General features: G+C 33.7%; 1 protein-coding gene across 1 annotated transcript in view; it reads left to right on the top strand.

Annotated features, from left to right (window-relative positions):
• The window catches only part of LOC114337127 (pseudouridylate synthase RPUSD2-like), a 398,024-nt gene that overhangs the window by 339,967 nt on the left and 44,272 nt on the right, over positions 1–13,785 (top strand). Inside the window, exons 6-8 of the mRNA XM_050643903.1 lie at positions 1,489–1,709; positions 1,791–1,981; positions 6,631–6,858. Of these exons, the coding sequence (XP_050499860.1) occupies positions 1,489–1,709; positions 1,791–1,981; positions 6,631–6,858 (640 nt within the window). The remainder of the gene's footprint in view (positions 1–1,488; positions 1,710–1,790; positions 1,982–6,630; positions 6,859–13,785) is intronic.

The following is a 13,785-nucleotide window of genomic DNA, read 5'->3' as shown; positions in this document are numbered from 1 at the left end:
AAAATAATTTGCAAGGGTAACAATAAACAGCTTTAACACTTGCGTCATATATTAGCCAATCTCTCTTTTCTTTGCCTCCATTGGGTTTTCCTCTATAAAAGTTGCTTTTATTTAATCTACTATAATAAGTTTTTTCTCCATCTTCAAACGTTTTTTTACAATGTTCTAAGCAATCACTTTTTTGTTTAAAAGTTCACAGTTTTTATAAAGTCATCAGTCTTAAAATCAGACCAGTTCGAAATCGCAGGTATTTCGTCGTCTTCTTTTTTCTATTATGGAAAATACGTAGATTATTTAGAGGACTTTACTTTTTTATTAGTAAAAGGAACGAGCCTTACGGGCCCCTCCGGGGCCCGGGCCCCTGGGCGCCCGCCCCAAGCGCCCAGTGCATAAACCGGCACTGGGGGCCTATGGCTATAATAGACATTTAAAAATGTCCAGATGTTCTCGCCGACGCTGGGTTTTGAACCCCGGCCTACCTGCGTGGAAGTCAGACACACTACCGCCTGAGCTATCCGGGCCCAAAAATAATTAATACTTGGAAACTATTTACTACATTGGAAATACCCACCTACTAAACACAAAAAAGATCCAGGTCCGGATTAACAAAAAAATACAACGTCGAGAATTATGTCGAAATTTTTAAGAACTCTGAGACCTCTAACAAACATTTCGGTATAATTTCAAAATGATCCTGATTAAATTGTCTTCGCAAAAAATTGAATCGAACTAATAAACCTAGTTTTTGGTGCTATTTTCAAATATGTAAACGGATTTTGAAAATTTCAGTACACGGATTGTTGTTTCAAGGTCACAATCACTTTATATTTTTTGTTAATCTGGACCTGGATTTTCCTTGTGATTAGTAGTTGGGTGGTTTGCTTTCTAAATGAGACGTATGTGAATTAAATATCAACAAAATACACAAAGTGGTTATAAAGTTATGAATCCAGAAAGAAATAAGACAAAATCGATAAAACATCCTGTGACTCGGTTTCGGTTGTAATAATGGGTATAGATGTAGTATTTTTAGAACCACCTCGGTGACCCCTATTCCCATTCAAGTATTTCCGTTTCCTATTGAAACACTCTGTATATAATTTATATATATCATGTCCTGGTGGCAGATATCTGAATAGAATCCTGAGAAGAAAAAACGGAAAATATAGAGAATTAGAGAGTGGTTTAATTGCAACTCCTATCAACTATTTTGTGCAGTTATCTCCAAGCTTCAAAAACTATGGTGTTTGCCGAATATTGTAACGAAATAGAATATTTGTTTATCGGTTTCGCTTGAACAGATATTTCAACAGATAAAATAACGTTAAAATTTTATAATTGATATAATTTATCTTCTACCAATACAATTTGATATTAAGTTTGCATATTTGAATATTATTTTTTTGTTTGAATGCATATTGTAGCTTTTGCCTTTTTGTTGTTTATTACGATTCTGTTATCCAGTAAATAAAAATCGCCTATTTGCAGGTGCACCCATGCGGCAGATACCGCCACAATACCGTAGTCTTCATACTAGCAAAGGAATACAACTTGAAAAATCTTCGGACCATTCACAGACTGGACCGATTGACCAGTGGCCTTCTTCTCTTCGGTAGAACCCCGAAGAAAGCTAGACAAATGGAGCACCAGATTAGAAACCGACTAGTGTCCAAGGAGTACGTTTGTAGAGTTGAGGGAGACTTTCCCGAGTAAGTAATACGTTTCAAATCAATATAAGAACCTTATCCTTATATTATCTGTTTTCTTTATTTCGCATTTCCTTTTTTTAGTGAAGTAATCGAGTGCAATCAGCCCATAGAAGTAGTAAGTTACAAAATAGGTGTATGCAAAGTGTCACCTAAAGGCAAAGATTGTATAACTGTATTCCAAAAATTAGGATATAATGGAACCACCAGTGTCATTCTGTGCAAGCCGAAAACCGGTAGAATGCATCAAATCAGGGTACATCTTCAGTATTTAGGTAAGTCATCATTTTGAATTAAACCTTTTTTACTTTTATTAATGATATTTTTTTAAATTTGCATACTTCCATTAAAATTATCGTCTTAAAAATCTGATTAGAAAAAGAAACACACGTGCCAATTGTTACTGTCTTTCGACTTCCTCTCTGATGTCATCTTCAGGGCTTCCAGGGTCTTAGCCTCCTGAACCCCCAGATACTACACTCTTCACTACTCGCTGCTCTACAGTAGTGTCATTGATTTTATGAATTTTCTGCACTGCACTTAGCGCGTCTTTATTTATTTGAATTTAAATTTCGCAACTTATTACCGAAAATGATTTTTGCGTGATTAATTTACATTATGATAGAATATGCCCCACGCCCACGGAACGCTTACCGCTTATATTTCTGTAAGCACACATCACCAAAGTTTTTATGTTTATCACGCAGTTCGCATAACTTTGGGTGTCACAAATAGTATCGGTACTCTAATAGTGCAGTCACTGAAGGTGGATATGAGCTATTACCTCCGATTTCGTTGAACCTCCATCGATTTGCATGAAAATTGGTGAGTGGTTAGAGGATATCTCAAGGAACAAAGGTGACATGGTGCCAACTTGCGCTTTTACCCTGGGGGTGGATGCCACCCCTTCTCGGGGGTGAAAATTATTTTATTAAAATTAACCCCACAATTGGATAGAGGGATTAATTATAAGCAAAATTTGTTATATAAAGTTATTAAAATAAATCAAAACTTTTTGAGTTATTAAAGATCAAAAAATTTAATTTTTCGTGAGAAAAATTCATGTTTTTAACCGATTTTTCATAAATAACTCAAAAACTGTAAGTTTTTACAAAAAAGTTATTATTATCAAAATTGAGGAAAATAAAAAATCAAATAAACTCTTTACTAGAAAAACCTTTCTATGTTAACTAAAAGTAAGTTACAGGTAATTGAATGTATATTTCTTTCGCCGAGTACCCAAATCTAAGTATTCAAGCTTAAATACCGGCAAAATGATCCATTTTATAAAATAAACTTAATAAACATTTGTCAAAGTTCATAGAAATATCTGTCAAATAAGCCCTGGAACAAGTTGATAACATTAAAATTTATGCACCAAAAATGTTTCCAAATGTATCTTTTAAAAATTTTTCCAAAATATGTTATTGTTTTTTTGTAAATAACTCCGTTAATTTTTAAGATATCAGGTTCACCTAAAAATGAGCTAAAAGTTGATTCCAAGAGCTATTAAAAAATGTCAAAATTAGTCTTTTAAACCTCTCACTTTTTTAACAATAGAAGGTTAAATGGTTCTCGCAGCAAAATTGAAATTTTAAACGTTTCTATCTCGGTTATTTTTTGCTCTACGGAAATAGTAAAATGGGTAAATTATTTGGAAAAGAAAAAACTAAAATTTAGTTAAATATCATTTTTACGTATATTGAGTATTTTTGGAGTTATTATCAAAAGAAAATGAAAAGTACGATAATTTTAAAAATTCTGATTTTTTTAAATTGTCTCTTTTTTTCAAAAATATGCATTCTAAACCGGTGAAAATTGTTGAAATCATTAACTATGTTAATCTAAAGAAATTCTTTTGAGGATTACTACAAATTTTAATTTTTGTGGAAATGGCGTATGTTTTATTTTTCACTTTTTCCTAAAAAAATCGAAAGGGTTCTCTTATTTTCATCATAACTTGCTTAATTTTGATGCTCTTAACTTCTACTGGAGCTCATTTGATAGGTAATCCGAAGTACTTCGACAAGTGCTTAACAAGTATATTCTATAAAATGCATCGTTTTCCCGTTATGTAAGCTTGAATACTTAGATTTGAGTACTCGTCGAAAAAAATATACATTAAATTACCCATAACTCACTTTGAAATAACATTAGTTTAGTTCTTTAAGTGGGGAGTATTTTAAATTTTTTATTATCTTTAATTTTGGTAATAATAGTTTTTTTACAAAAGCTTATAGTTTTTGAGTAATACGTCAAAAACAGCTTTAAAACATGTATTTTTTTTTAAGAAATAATAAAATTTTTGATATTTACTAACTCAAAAAGTATTGATTTATGTTAATAACTTTATATAACAAATTTTGCTTAGAAGTTGCCCGTCTATCGATTTCTGGTATTTTTTTTTTTTTTAATTTCACCCCCGAGAAGGGGTGGCATCCGCCCCCAGAGTAAAAGCGCAAGTTGGCATCATGTCACCTTTGTTCGTTGAAGTATCTTCTAACTACTCACCAATTTCCATGAAAATCTATGAAGGTTCAACGAAATCGGAGGTGAAAACCTTCAGTGACTCCACTATAAAGAGAAAAACATTTTTCGAACCATCAAACAGTAAAATAATTTGTACAGACTCTCTAGCTTCAATTTTATGCATTCAGGAATTATTTACCGATCATCCTCTTGTCCAAAATATCCATCATTGTTACTACCACCTTTCTACCTTAAACACTAAGATTACATTTATATGGATTCCGTCTCACATTGGTATACCTGGCAATGAACTTGCAGATCAGCATGCTAAAACGGCTTCAACAGATACCACGTCAACAACCCACATCCAAATTTGTAAAGATTTGAAAACAGAAGCGTACAGATTCACATGGAGATTATGGCAAACCCACTGGAGTTCCTTAAATACATCTTTACGTGCAATCCAGCCCTCAGTATATAAGCCACTTTACACTGGCCCCACAGGACTCTCTAGACAAGACCTTAGAAATATAAGAAGAATCCGTATAGGCCACACCAAACTTACTCACGGCTTCCTGATGTCATCAGATATCCGGCCTATCTGTTTAACATGCCAGTGCCAACTTACCGTGAACCATATTATTACCGAATGTCATCAGTTCAGTGTAGTAAGACAACAGCTCAAACTAAAACCGCAGCTATGTGACATTCTAAGTGATACCAACCAGTTAGACAGAGTTCTTCAGTTTTTAAAAAAAATATCAATGTATCATAAACTTTAATTTTTTTTTTATGACATAACTTGTTAATGCTCTTTAATTATACCTCTTGTAATCTTGTTTGTAATCGTCCCGTGCGAGTGGCCATAGTTGCCGAGCACGTTAATGTAAATAAAAAAAAAACAGTAAAATATGTTAATGTAACAGGGGTCACAAGGACCCTTGCAAAAAATACGACTTGAAGATTCCTATTTTTTAAAGGGTGCAGGGAGGCTCTTGTGATGTAGAGACTTACATACATACTTACTTACATACATACTTGAAACGCAAATAAGTCGTTGCTTAAGACAAATGTAAAGAATTTTAACAACTATTACAGCTTTGATACCTATATTGGAGAAAAGCTAATACAAAAAAAATAATTTTCACGTGAAATAACTAAATAACAAATTACAAAGAGGTTGGGACACCCCGAAATACGGCAACTCAAAATAAAATATTCAATTCGAACTAAAAACTCAAGCTTTCAGAATATTAAGGAACTAAGTTACCAACACTTAGCCTTGAGTTTCCAATAGAAGATCCTCTTCTTCTTCTTGTAGTTCCTTCTCCTATCGGAGGTTGGCTATCATCACAGTTATCCGTACCTTATTGGCGGTTACTCTAAAAATATCTACTGAGCTGCAACTATACCACTCTTTTAGGTTTCTCAGCTAGAAAATTCTTCGTTTTCTTTCTGGAAATGATATTGTCTTGGAAAACATCTTCCACGTATCTTTAAGTATTCACACTACCCCAGGCTGTGGATGAAAAAACGTGATATAAGTCAGGAATGTTTGAAACCTATCAGGTTGACCAAAAATATTGTGAGCTTTTTTTATTGCGATTTTCATTTGTTAAATTTCCAATTTGCAAAATTTGGATGTATGTATTAAGAATTTCGTTTCTTTATTTATCCTTCCCAAAACCTCTTTGTTTGTGACGTGTTCTGTCCACGATATTTCCAGAATTCTTCGATGCACCCACAACTCGAATGATTCTATTCAATAAAACAAAGTCGAGAAAACCTAGCGTCTCGGCCACCTAACTCTAGCTCCCATTTAAAACTCATATGCAGAGCACTTTTCTCATTTTGTTGAAATTTGCTCTATCCTTTTCTATTCCGATTTTGATTTCCTAGAAGTAATCAGTTATGGAGTTAATTCATTGTTCCAAGATATTTGTCCACTCGTTCGATATTGGTTCCGTTTATTAGAAGATTCTCATTATTTCTTTGAGTTTTCGATATTCTCATAAATGTTATTTTCTTGACGTTCGTTTTTAGACCGTATTCTTTACATACTCAGTTATTCTGGTCACTAGTCCCTAAAGATCTTCAATATTTTCGAGTAAGATTATAGTGCCATACACATATCTAATGTTGTTAATGGGAACTCCATTTGCTTTGATTCCAGCTGTTTCACCCTCAAAAAAGCTTTTTTCAGGATCTCTTCCGAGCAGGCATTAAAAAGAATTTGCGACAATATGCATCCCTGTCTCGCCCCACCTTAAAATATGTATGTTTACTCAATTTAATTTAAACCAAAATTGAACTGACAATTTATTCTTTATTACAGATAGTACAGATAATGTGCTAAGTGCTTGTATGTCTGTTCGCTAAACTCAGATTACTTAAAAAATATTCTTTATAGTAGACTTTAATCAAGTAGACTATCGAAGTTTTTCAAATGTTTCAGGTCATCCTGTAGTGAACGATCCGTTGTACAATCACGAGGTGTTCGGTCCGTTGAAGGGAAAGGGCGGCGACCTCGGTGGTAAAACCGACGAGGAACTTGTCCGAGATCTTATCCACATACACAACGCCGAAAATTGGTTGGGAATGGACGGCGATAGCGAATTGTCGATGTTCAATAGTAGAAAATCAGATTTAGATGAATCTTTAGTTGGACCAATTGTGCCTAAAGGTAACTGGAAAATTTCTATCTCTCTTTTCTACTTAACCGGATTACTTTGATGTTCCTTTCTTCTATAACTGAATTAAAATAAAACAATCAGTCGTAAACGTAATGTGAACAGATTAAATACAAACATTGCTCATTGTAACGCTAGTACATTATATTGACAAAGGTACAGTAGGTTCATATTAGTTTACTATTGATAAATTTATTGGAAAGTCAAATCTATTTAAATGATTTCTTTACTTAATTTACTAGTCTTTATTTTTAAACTCAACAGTTAATTTAATAGTCTTTATTGTCTAATTTAGTTACACATACTTAACTACAAAATATAATTATTTATCAAAAATGAATAACCATTGTAAATTTCGTTACAACACGAAACTACAGCCGCATCATTATTCCAGTTCAATCAGAGAGTGCAGCAAGCACCTCTACCGGTTTCGAAACTTATTAGTCTCTCATCAGGAGGCACATATGCTGCTCTCTGTCTCAACTATGACAAACCCCGGCGTGCAGTCACGGATTACAACGAACGAAATGACAGGGTTGCCCTAACGGCAACTGCTAGCAAGAAACTAAGTTTTCAATCTAATAGCACATAAAACAACATCCAAAAATGTTATTCTACATCCTACCAGACTGAAAACAATGGGAACCTTCTCTGGTAACACCTCTGACGCTTCTACAATTTGCAAGCCATAACGGATGCTGAGACTAAGGAAGATGAGGGAATTTTACAATTTATAATTCTCCTTCGTACCCGTATAAGAATGGTTCCCTTCGTACTCAAACATGTAAATCAAAAATGAATAACCATTTTCATTTCCGTTATGGCTTGCAAATTGTAGAAGCGTCAGAGGTGTTACCAGAGAAGGTTCCCATTGTTTTCAGTCTGGTAGGATGTAGAATAATATTTTTGGATGTTGTTTTATGTGTTATTAGATTAAAAACTTAGTTTTTTTAGAATTATTTATTTTACAATTTTCCCCGACAAAATCGAACGAACCATTCTCTTAAAAAACTCGAAAAAGGAGTGCCCCCTGCTGTTAGCACAGTGTATTTAGAATATGATTGTTTCCTTCTTGAACTGTAGTATAGGTTTGCTAATTTTAAATTTCGTGAACTAACATACAAATTGATAAGAAAATAATGATGATGAACCGGTAAATACACAACTGATGAAAAATATGGTACTCATTGTTTTTTGTTGTCGTCTCCGAATCTGGGGCCCCAGTCATCTCTACACTTTTCCATGCACCAAATCAGCAACTTTAACGATTTTTGTACCACGCCTATTATTGATTTATTTGAAACTTTTGCTATTCGCGGACGGTACGATGTATATTCTTCGCCATTTTTCGAATTGCTGGTACTGTCCTAATGGTAACGCATATGCGCAATAACGGTTCTTCTGTACCTTGCGTAGAAATTTCAGCTGTGTGTTTTTGAAGTTTAAATTTAAATATTTAGCGGCAAAAGTGATTTGCGCTGTCACCGGCTCCAGCGTTTCAAATCATCGTCTTATATATGCTACAGTTTTGTATTATCTAACGCATGGGAAAGAGACAGCCGTTGTTCGAACGCATTTTCGGTTGGTAGAAAATTTTACACGAAATTCTGACGCACGCATCGCATTTTCTCGATGATTTTATCTTGGCCGTGAACAATGGCACTGGTTTTAGGCAGTAGAGGCGAGGGGCGTAACATTGCCTCCTCCTTAAGAGATGATTCTTCTTGGAATCTTGTCGGGACTGGAAGTGGATGCTGGTATCGGCAACTGGAATATTGGGAATGGATGGCCATAGCGAAAGGTTGATGTTCAATAGTAGAAAATCAGATTTAGATAAATCTTTAGTTGGACCAATTGTGCCTAAAGGTAATTGGAAAATTTTCTATCTCTCTTTTCTACTTAACCGAATTACTTTGATGTTCCTTTGTTCTATAACTGAATTAAAACAAAACAATCAGTCGGAAAACGTAATGTGAGCAGATTAAATACAAACATTACTTGTTGTATTGCTAATACAATGTATTGACAAAGGTACAGTACATTTATATTAGTTTATTATTGATAAATTTATTGGAAAGTCAAATCTATTGTAATGATTTCTTTACTAATCTATTAGCCTTTATTTTGAAATTAAAAGCTTAATTTATTAGTTTTTATTGTCTAATTTATTTATACACACTTCACTACAAAATATAATTTATAAATATTTCTTTGACAATTTTCCCCGACAAAATAGAACGGACCGTTCACTTAAAAAACTCGAAAACGGAATGCCCCAGCGTTTCAAATCATCGTCTGATTATATGCTATGGTCCCGTGTTCTCTAACACCTTGGAAGAAGACAGCCGTAATCCGAACGCATTGTGGGCTGGTAGAAAATTCTACAGACATTCTGACGCGCTCATCGTATTTTCGCGATGATTTATCGTGAACAATGGCACTTTTAGGCGGTAGGGGCGAGCGGCGTAACATTTCCCCCTTCTTAAGAGATGGTTCCTCCTGGAACCATCTTGTCGTAACTGGAACTGGATGCAGATGGTAACTGGAATATTTGGAATGGACGGCTATAGCGAATTGTCGATGTTCAATAGTAGAAAATCAGATTTAGATGATTCTTTAGTTGGACCAATTGTGCGTAAAGGTAATTGGAAAATTTCTCTCTTTTCTACTTAACCGAATTACTTTAATGTTCTTTTGTTATATAACTGAATTAAAACAAAACAGTGAGTCATAAACGTAATGTGAACAGATTAAATACAAACATTACTCGTAACGCTAGTACAGTGTATTGAGCAAGATACAGTACGTTTATATTATAGCACGACCGGTTTCACTTTGTATTTGAGATTTGGATGCAAACTGGTATTAACGCTCGCTTTTTCCAAATTTTTTAAATTTTATTTTGGTAACGTCTCGCCAAGTAAACTACCTGCACGGTACCAAAATAAAATTCAGAAAATGTGAAAAACCGAACTTCAACAACAGTGTGCATCCAAATCTCAAATACGAAGTGAAACCGGTCTTGCTGTAGTTTACTATTGATAAATTTATTGGAAATTTAAATCAATTGAAATGATTTCTTTGCTAATCTATTAGATTTTATTTTTGAATTAAAAGCTAAATTTATTAGTTTTTATTGGCTAATTTATTTATACACACTTTACTACAAAATATAATTTATTTTAAATATTTATTTGACAATTTTCCCCGACAAAATCTTAGGAACCGTTCTCTTGAAAAACTCGAATAAGGAATGCCCCCCGCGTTTCAAATAATCGTTTTATATCTCCTACGGTCCTGTATTCTCTAACGCCTTGGAAGGAGATAGCCGTCGTTCGCACGTATTGTCGGCTGGTAGAAAATTCTACAAACATTCTGACGAGCTCATCGTATTTTCTCGGTGATTTTATCCTGTCCGTGAACAATGGCACTGGTTTTAGGCGGTAGAGGCGAGCGGCGTAACATTGCCCCCTCCTTAGGACATGGTTTCTCCTGATCTTGTCGGAACTGGAACTGGATGCTGGTATTGGCAACTGGAATATTGGGAATGGACAGCGATAGCGAGTTGTCGATGTTCAATAGTAGCAAATCAGATTTAGATGCATCTTTAGTTGGACCAATTGTGCCTTAAGAAACATTTATATCTCTCTTTTCTACTTAACCGAATTACCTCTTTGACGTTCCCTTGTTCTGTAACTGAATTAAGACAAAAGAATCGCAAGTAAGAAAAAATTTGATATCTGATGGTTGCATCTTAGATTTTAGACCAGCATTTTATGAAGAATAATTGTTTTCGTAAAATTGATAATAAAATAGTTATCATGATTGAAATAAAATGATGTTGGGTATCCATAATTTGAGAAAAATTTGCAATTTTTTTCAATTAGAAGGATGTAGTTGCATATTAAAACATAGTTTTTAATTCCAAACAACTTTTCATAATAACAATTTTCGATATTCTGAAATATAAAAGTACTTTATTCTTGAACGAACTTCATATTTTTGACATACCTGTATAAATTTGATAAAATCATGCAGAGCATTTTATGAGGAATAACTTTTTTCGCAAAATTGATAATAAAAAAGTTTACCATATTATTACTTACTAGTTAGACAGACATACTGTATAAGAGCTCAAAAAAAATATTTTTTTTTAATTTTCAAATTGCAATGTCAGATTTGGATTCAGTATAATCAAAAACAAAATAGAAACATTTTTGATCAAAGTAAAATGATGAATTCAACAATATTTTTAAAATTAATTATACAAATCAATTGTTATTGTTTAAACAATTAATAAACAATTGGTGGCTAAATCTGTCAGTAGAACTGTTTACTTTAACATATATACAGGGTGCTCATCTTATTCGCCTCGGTCTCTGTACGGAAAACCACTTTGTATTTAAAAAAAATGTCTTCACAGAAATATACAGGGCCTTTAATACTACAATCTAAAAATAATGTGATTTATACAGGGTGCTCCAAAAAAGAGTGGTATATCAAAGTTATATTTTTTCTTATGGAATGCCCTATATCTGATGACATTACTGAATTAGCCCTAAAAAATAAGCTATACTTTCATAAGGGTTCCCTATACCTAAATACAGGGTGTTTTGATTTATTTCGATTTTTATGAAAATGTAAGGTTTTAGAAAAAAATAAATATCTACGAATTTAAGAATCAGTAACAAATTCTTTCTTGGATCTTAATAATAGACTATTTAGTTTACTTAAACAAATGCTTACTGCACCAAAAATTTTTACAGGGTGGTCAAAATATGAGATTGTTCTATTAACAAATTCAGGCTGTAATAACTTACTTATTTTAAATGGAACACCCTGTATCTTACTAGTCTATCGCGTAGAAAATTTACTTAGCTTTAAATTTATATTAGGATTTCCTATGCCTATTTTTTTACAGGGTGGTCAAAATATTAAATTGTTCTATTAACAAATTCAAGCTGTAATAACTTACTTATTTTAAATGGAATACCCTGTATCTTACTAGTCTATCGCGTAGAAAATTTACTTAGCTTTTAATTCTTTTTAGGGTTTCCTATACTTATCTCCCTTCATTTTTCAAATATTTAAAGATTTCCTAATTTGTAAGCTTTAAAAATTAGAATTAAGTACCTATGTCGTGGTTATGTACAACACATCACCAACACCGGCAACATACTTAAATATCTTAGTCAAGATACTTTCGTTAATAAAATTCACATTTTTATCATTTAATCACACAGAATGTTCTTATTTTAAATGACATACTCGATATTCTATTCTTTATACAGGAAGATATTTAAAATCTCTTCAATTCCATGTAAACATTCTCAATAGACATGTTATTCTGTAAATATAAATTCCCATGTTATTCTGTAAATACCCATTTTTACATATTCTTGTACAATAGGCTCGTTTTCGTCATAGTAGCCATTGCATTTAATTTTGTAATTGCGATTCAAAGATTCAAACAAAAAGTGGTGTTGTTAAATTTACTTAATAACCGTTGTTCTAAGATATGCGGAATGAAATATAATTTAAATATCTTCCAGAATACCGCATCTAATATAGGGTATGCAGTTTATTCTTCTTCTTCTTAAGGTGCCGAGACCGCTTGTCGATCGTTGGCTCTCATGTTGTGCAGCATATTAACAATCATTGTCTTATTTACAGCCGCACGAAATAGTTCAGTGCTAGTTTTCCCAAACCATTGGCGTAGGTTTTTAAGCCAAGAAGTTGTACGGCGGCCCACACTTCTTTTTCCCATTATTTTACCTTGCATGACAAGGTGAAGTATGTCATATTTTTCTGGGTGACGCATTATATGACCAAAGTATTCCAATTTGCGCCTTTTAACCGTGTTCACTACTTCGCAACTTTTATTCAAACGTTGCAAAACCCTTTCGTTTGTGACTCTTTCTACCCAACTGATCTTCAGAATACTGCGGTAGACCCACATTTCAAATGCTTCTAGGTTTTTTAAAAGCGATTCTGTCAGTGTCCATGCTTCAACCCCGTAAAGTAGTACTGGGAATATATAACATCGGACCATTCTTATGCGAAGTTCCAAATTTAGATCATGACTGCACAGGATTTTCTTAAATTTCATAAAACTTGTTCTTGCTTTGGCAATTCTACTTTTTATTTCTGTACTAGGGTTCCAGCTTTCATTAATATGAGTACCCAGATATACAAGATTACTTACTCGTTCAATTGAGTCATTACCGATTGTTACGTTATAGTTATTATTATTTACGGCTGCCTGTTTACTAATAACCATAAACTTTGTTTTTCTTGCGTTGAGTTTGAGTCCATATATCGCGCAGAATGCCACCATTCGATTCAATAACGCTTGAAGATGTTCAATTGATCCAGTCAGCAACAAGGTGTCATCTGCGTATCTGATATTGTTCATAAGCATACCATTAATGAGTATTCCCTCTTTTGCGTTTTCCAAGACTTCATTTAAGATTGTTTCAGCGTAAAGATTAAACAACATTGGTGACAATATACAGCCTTGTCGAACTCCGCGCTTGATTTTTACTTCTTCAGAGCACTGATTCGCAACCCTAATACATGCAGCCTGGCCCCAATACAAATTTGCGATTATTCTAATGTCCCTACCGTCCAGACCGGTAGTTTTGAGAATATGTAGCATTTTTTCATGGCGAACTTTATCAAAGGCCTTTTCAAAATCAATCGCGCACATGAAAACGTCATGATTTACATCTCTGCATCTCTGAATTAAAACTTGGGTTGCGAATAGTGCATCACGCGTTCCAAGGCCACAGCGAAAACCGAATTGAGTACTTGAGATTCTTTCCTCAATTTTTCTATATGTTCTTTGATGAATGATTCTAAGAAACGTTTTCAATACATGACTCATTAGGCTGATGGTGCGGTAGTCGCTGCATTTTGTG

This window comes from Diabrotica virgifera, chromosome 2, assembly GCF_917563875.1.
Source record: "Diabrotica virgifera virgifera chromosome 2, PGI_DIABVI_V3a".
Taxonomy (NCBI): Eukaryota; Metazoa; Arthropoda; class Insecta; order Coleoptera; family Chrysomelidae; genus Diabrotica; species Diabrotica virgifera.
Note: the sequence above shows the minus strand (reverse complement) of the source record. Positions and strands in the feature narration are given on the sequence as shown.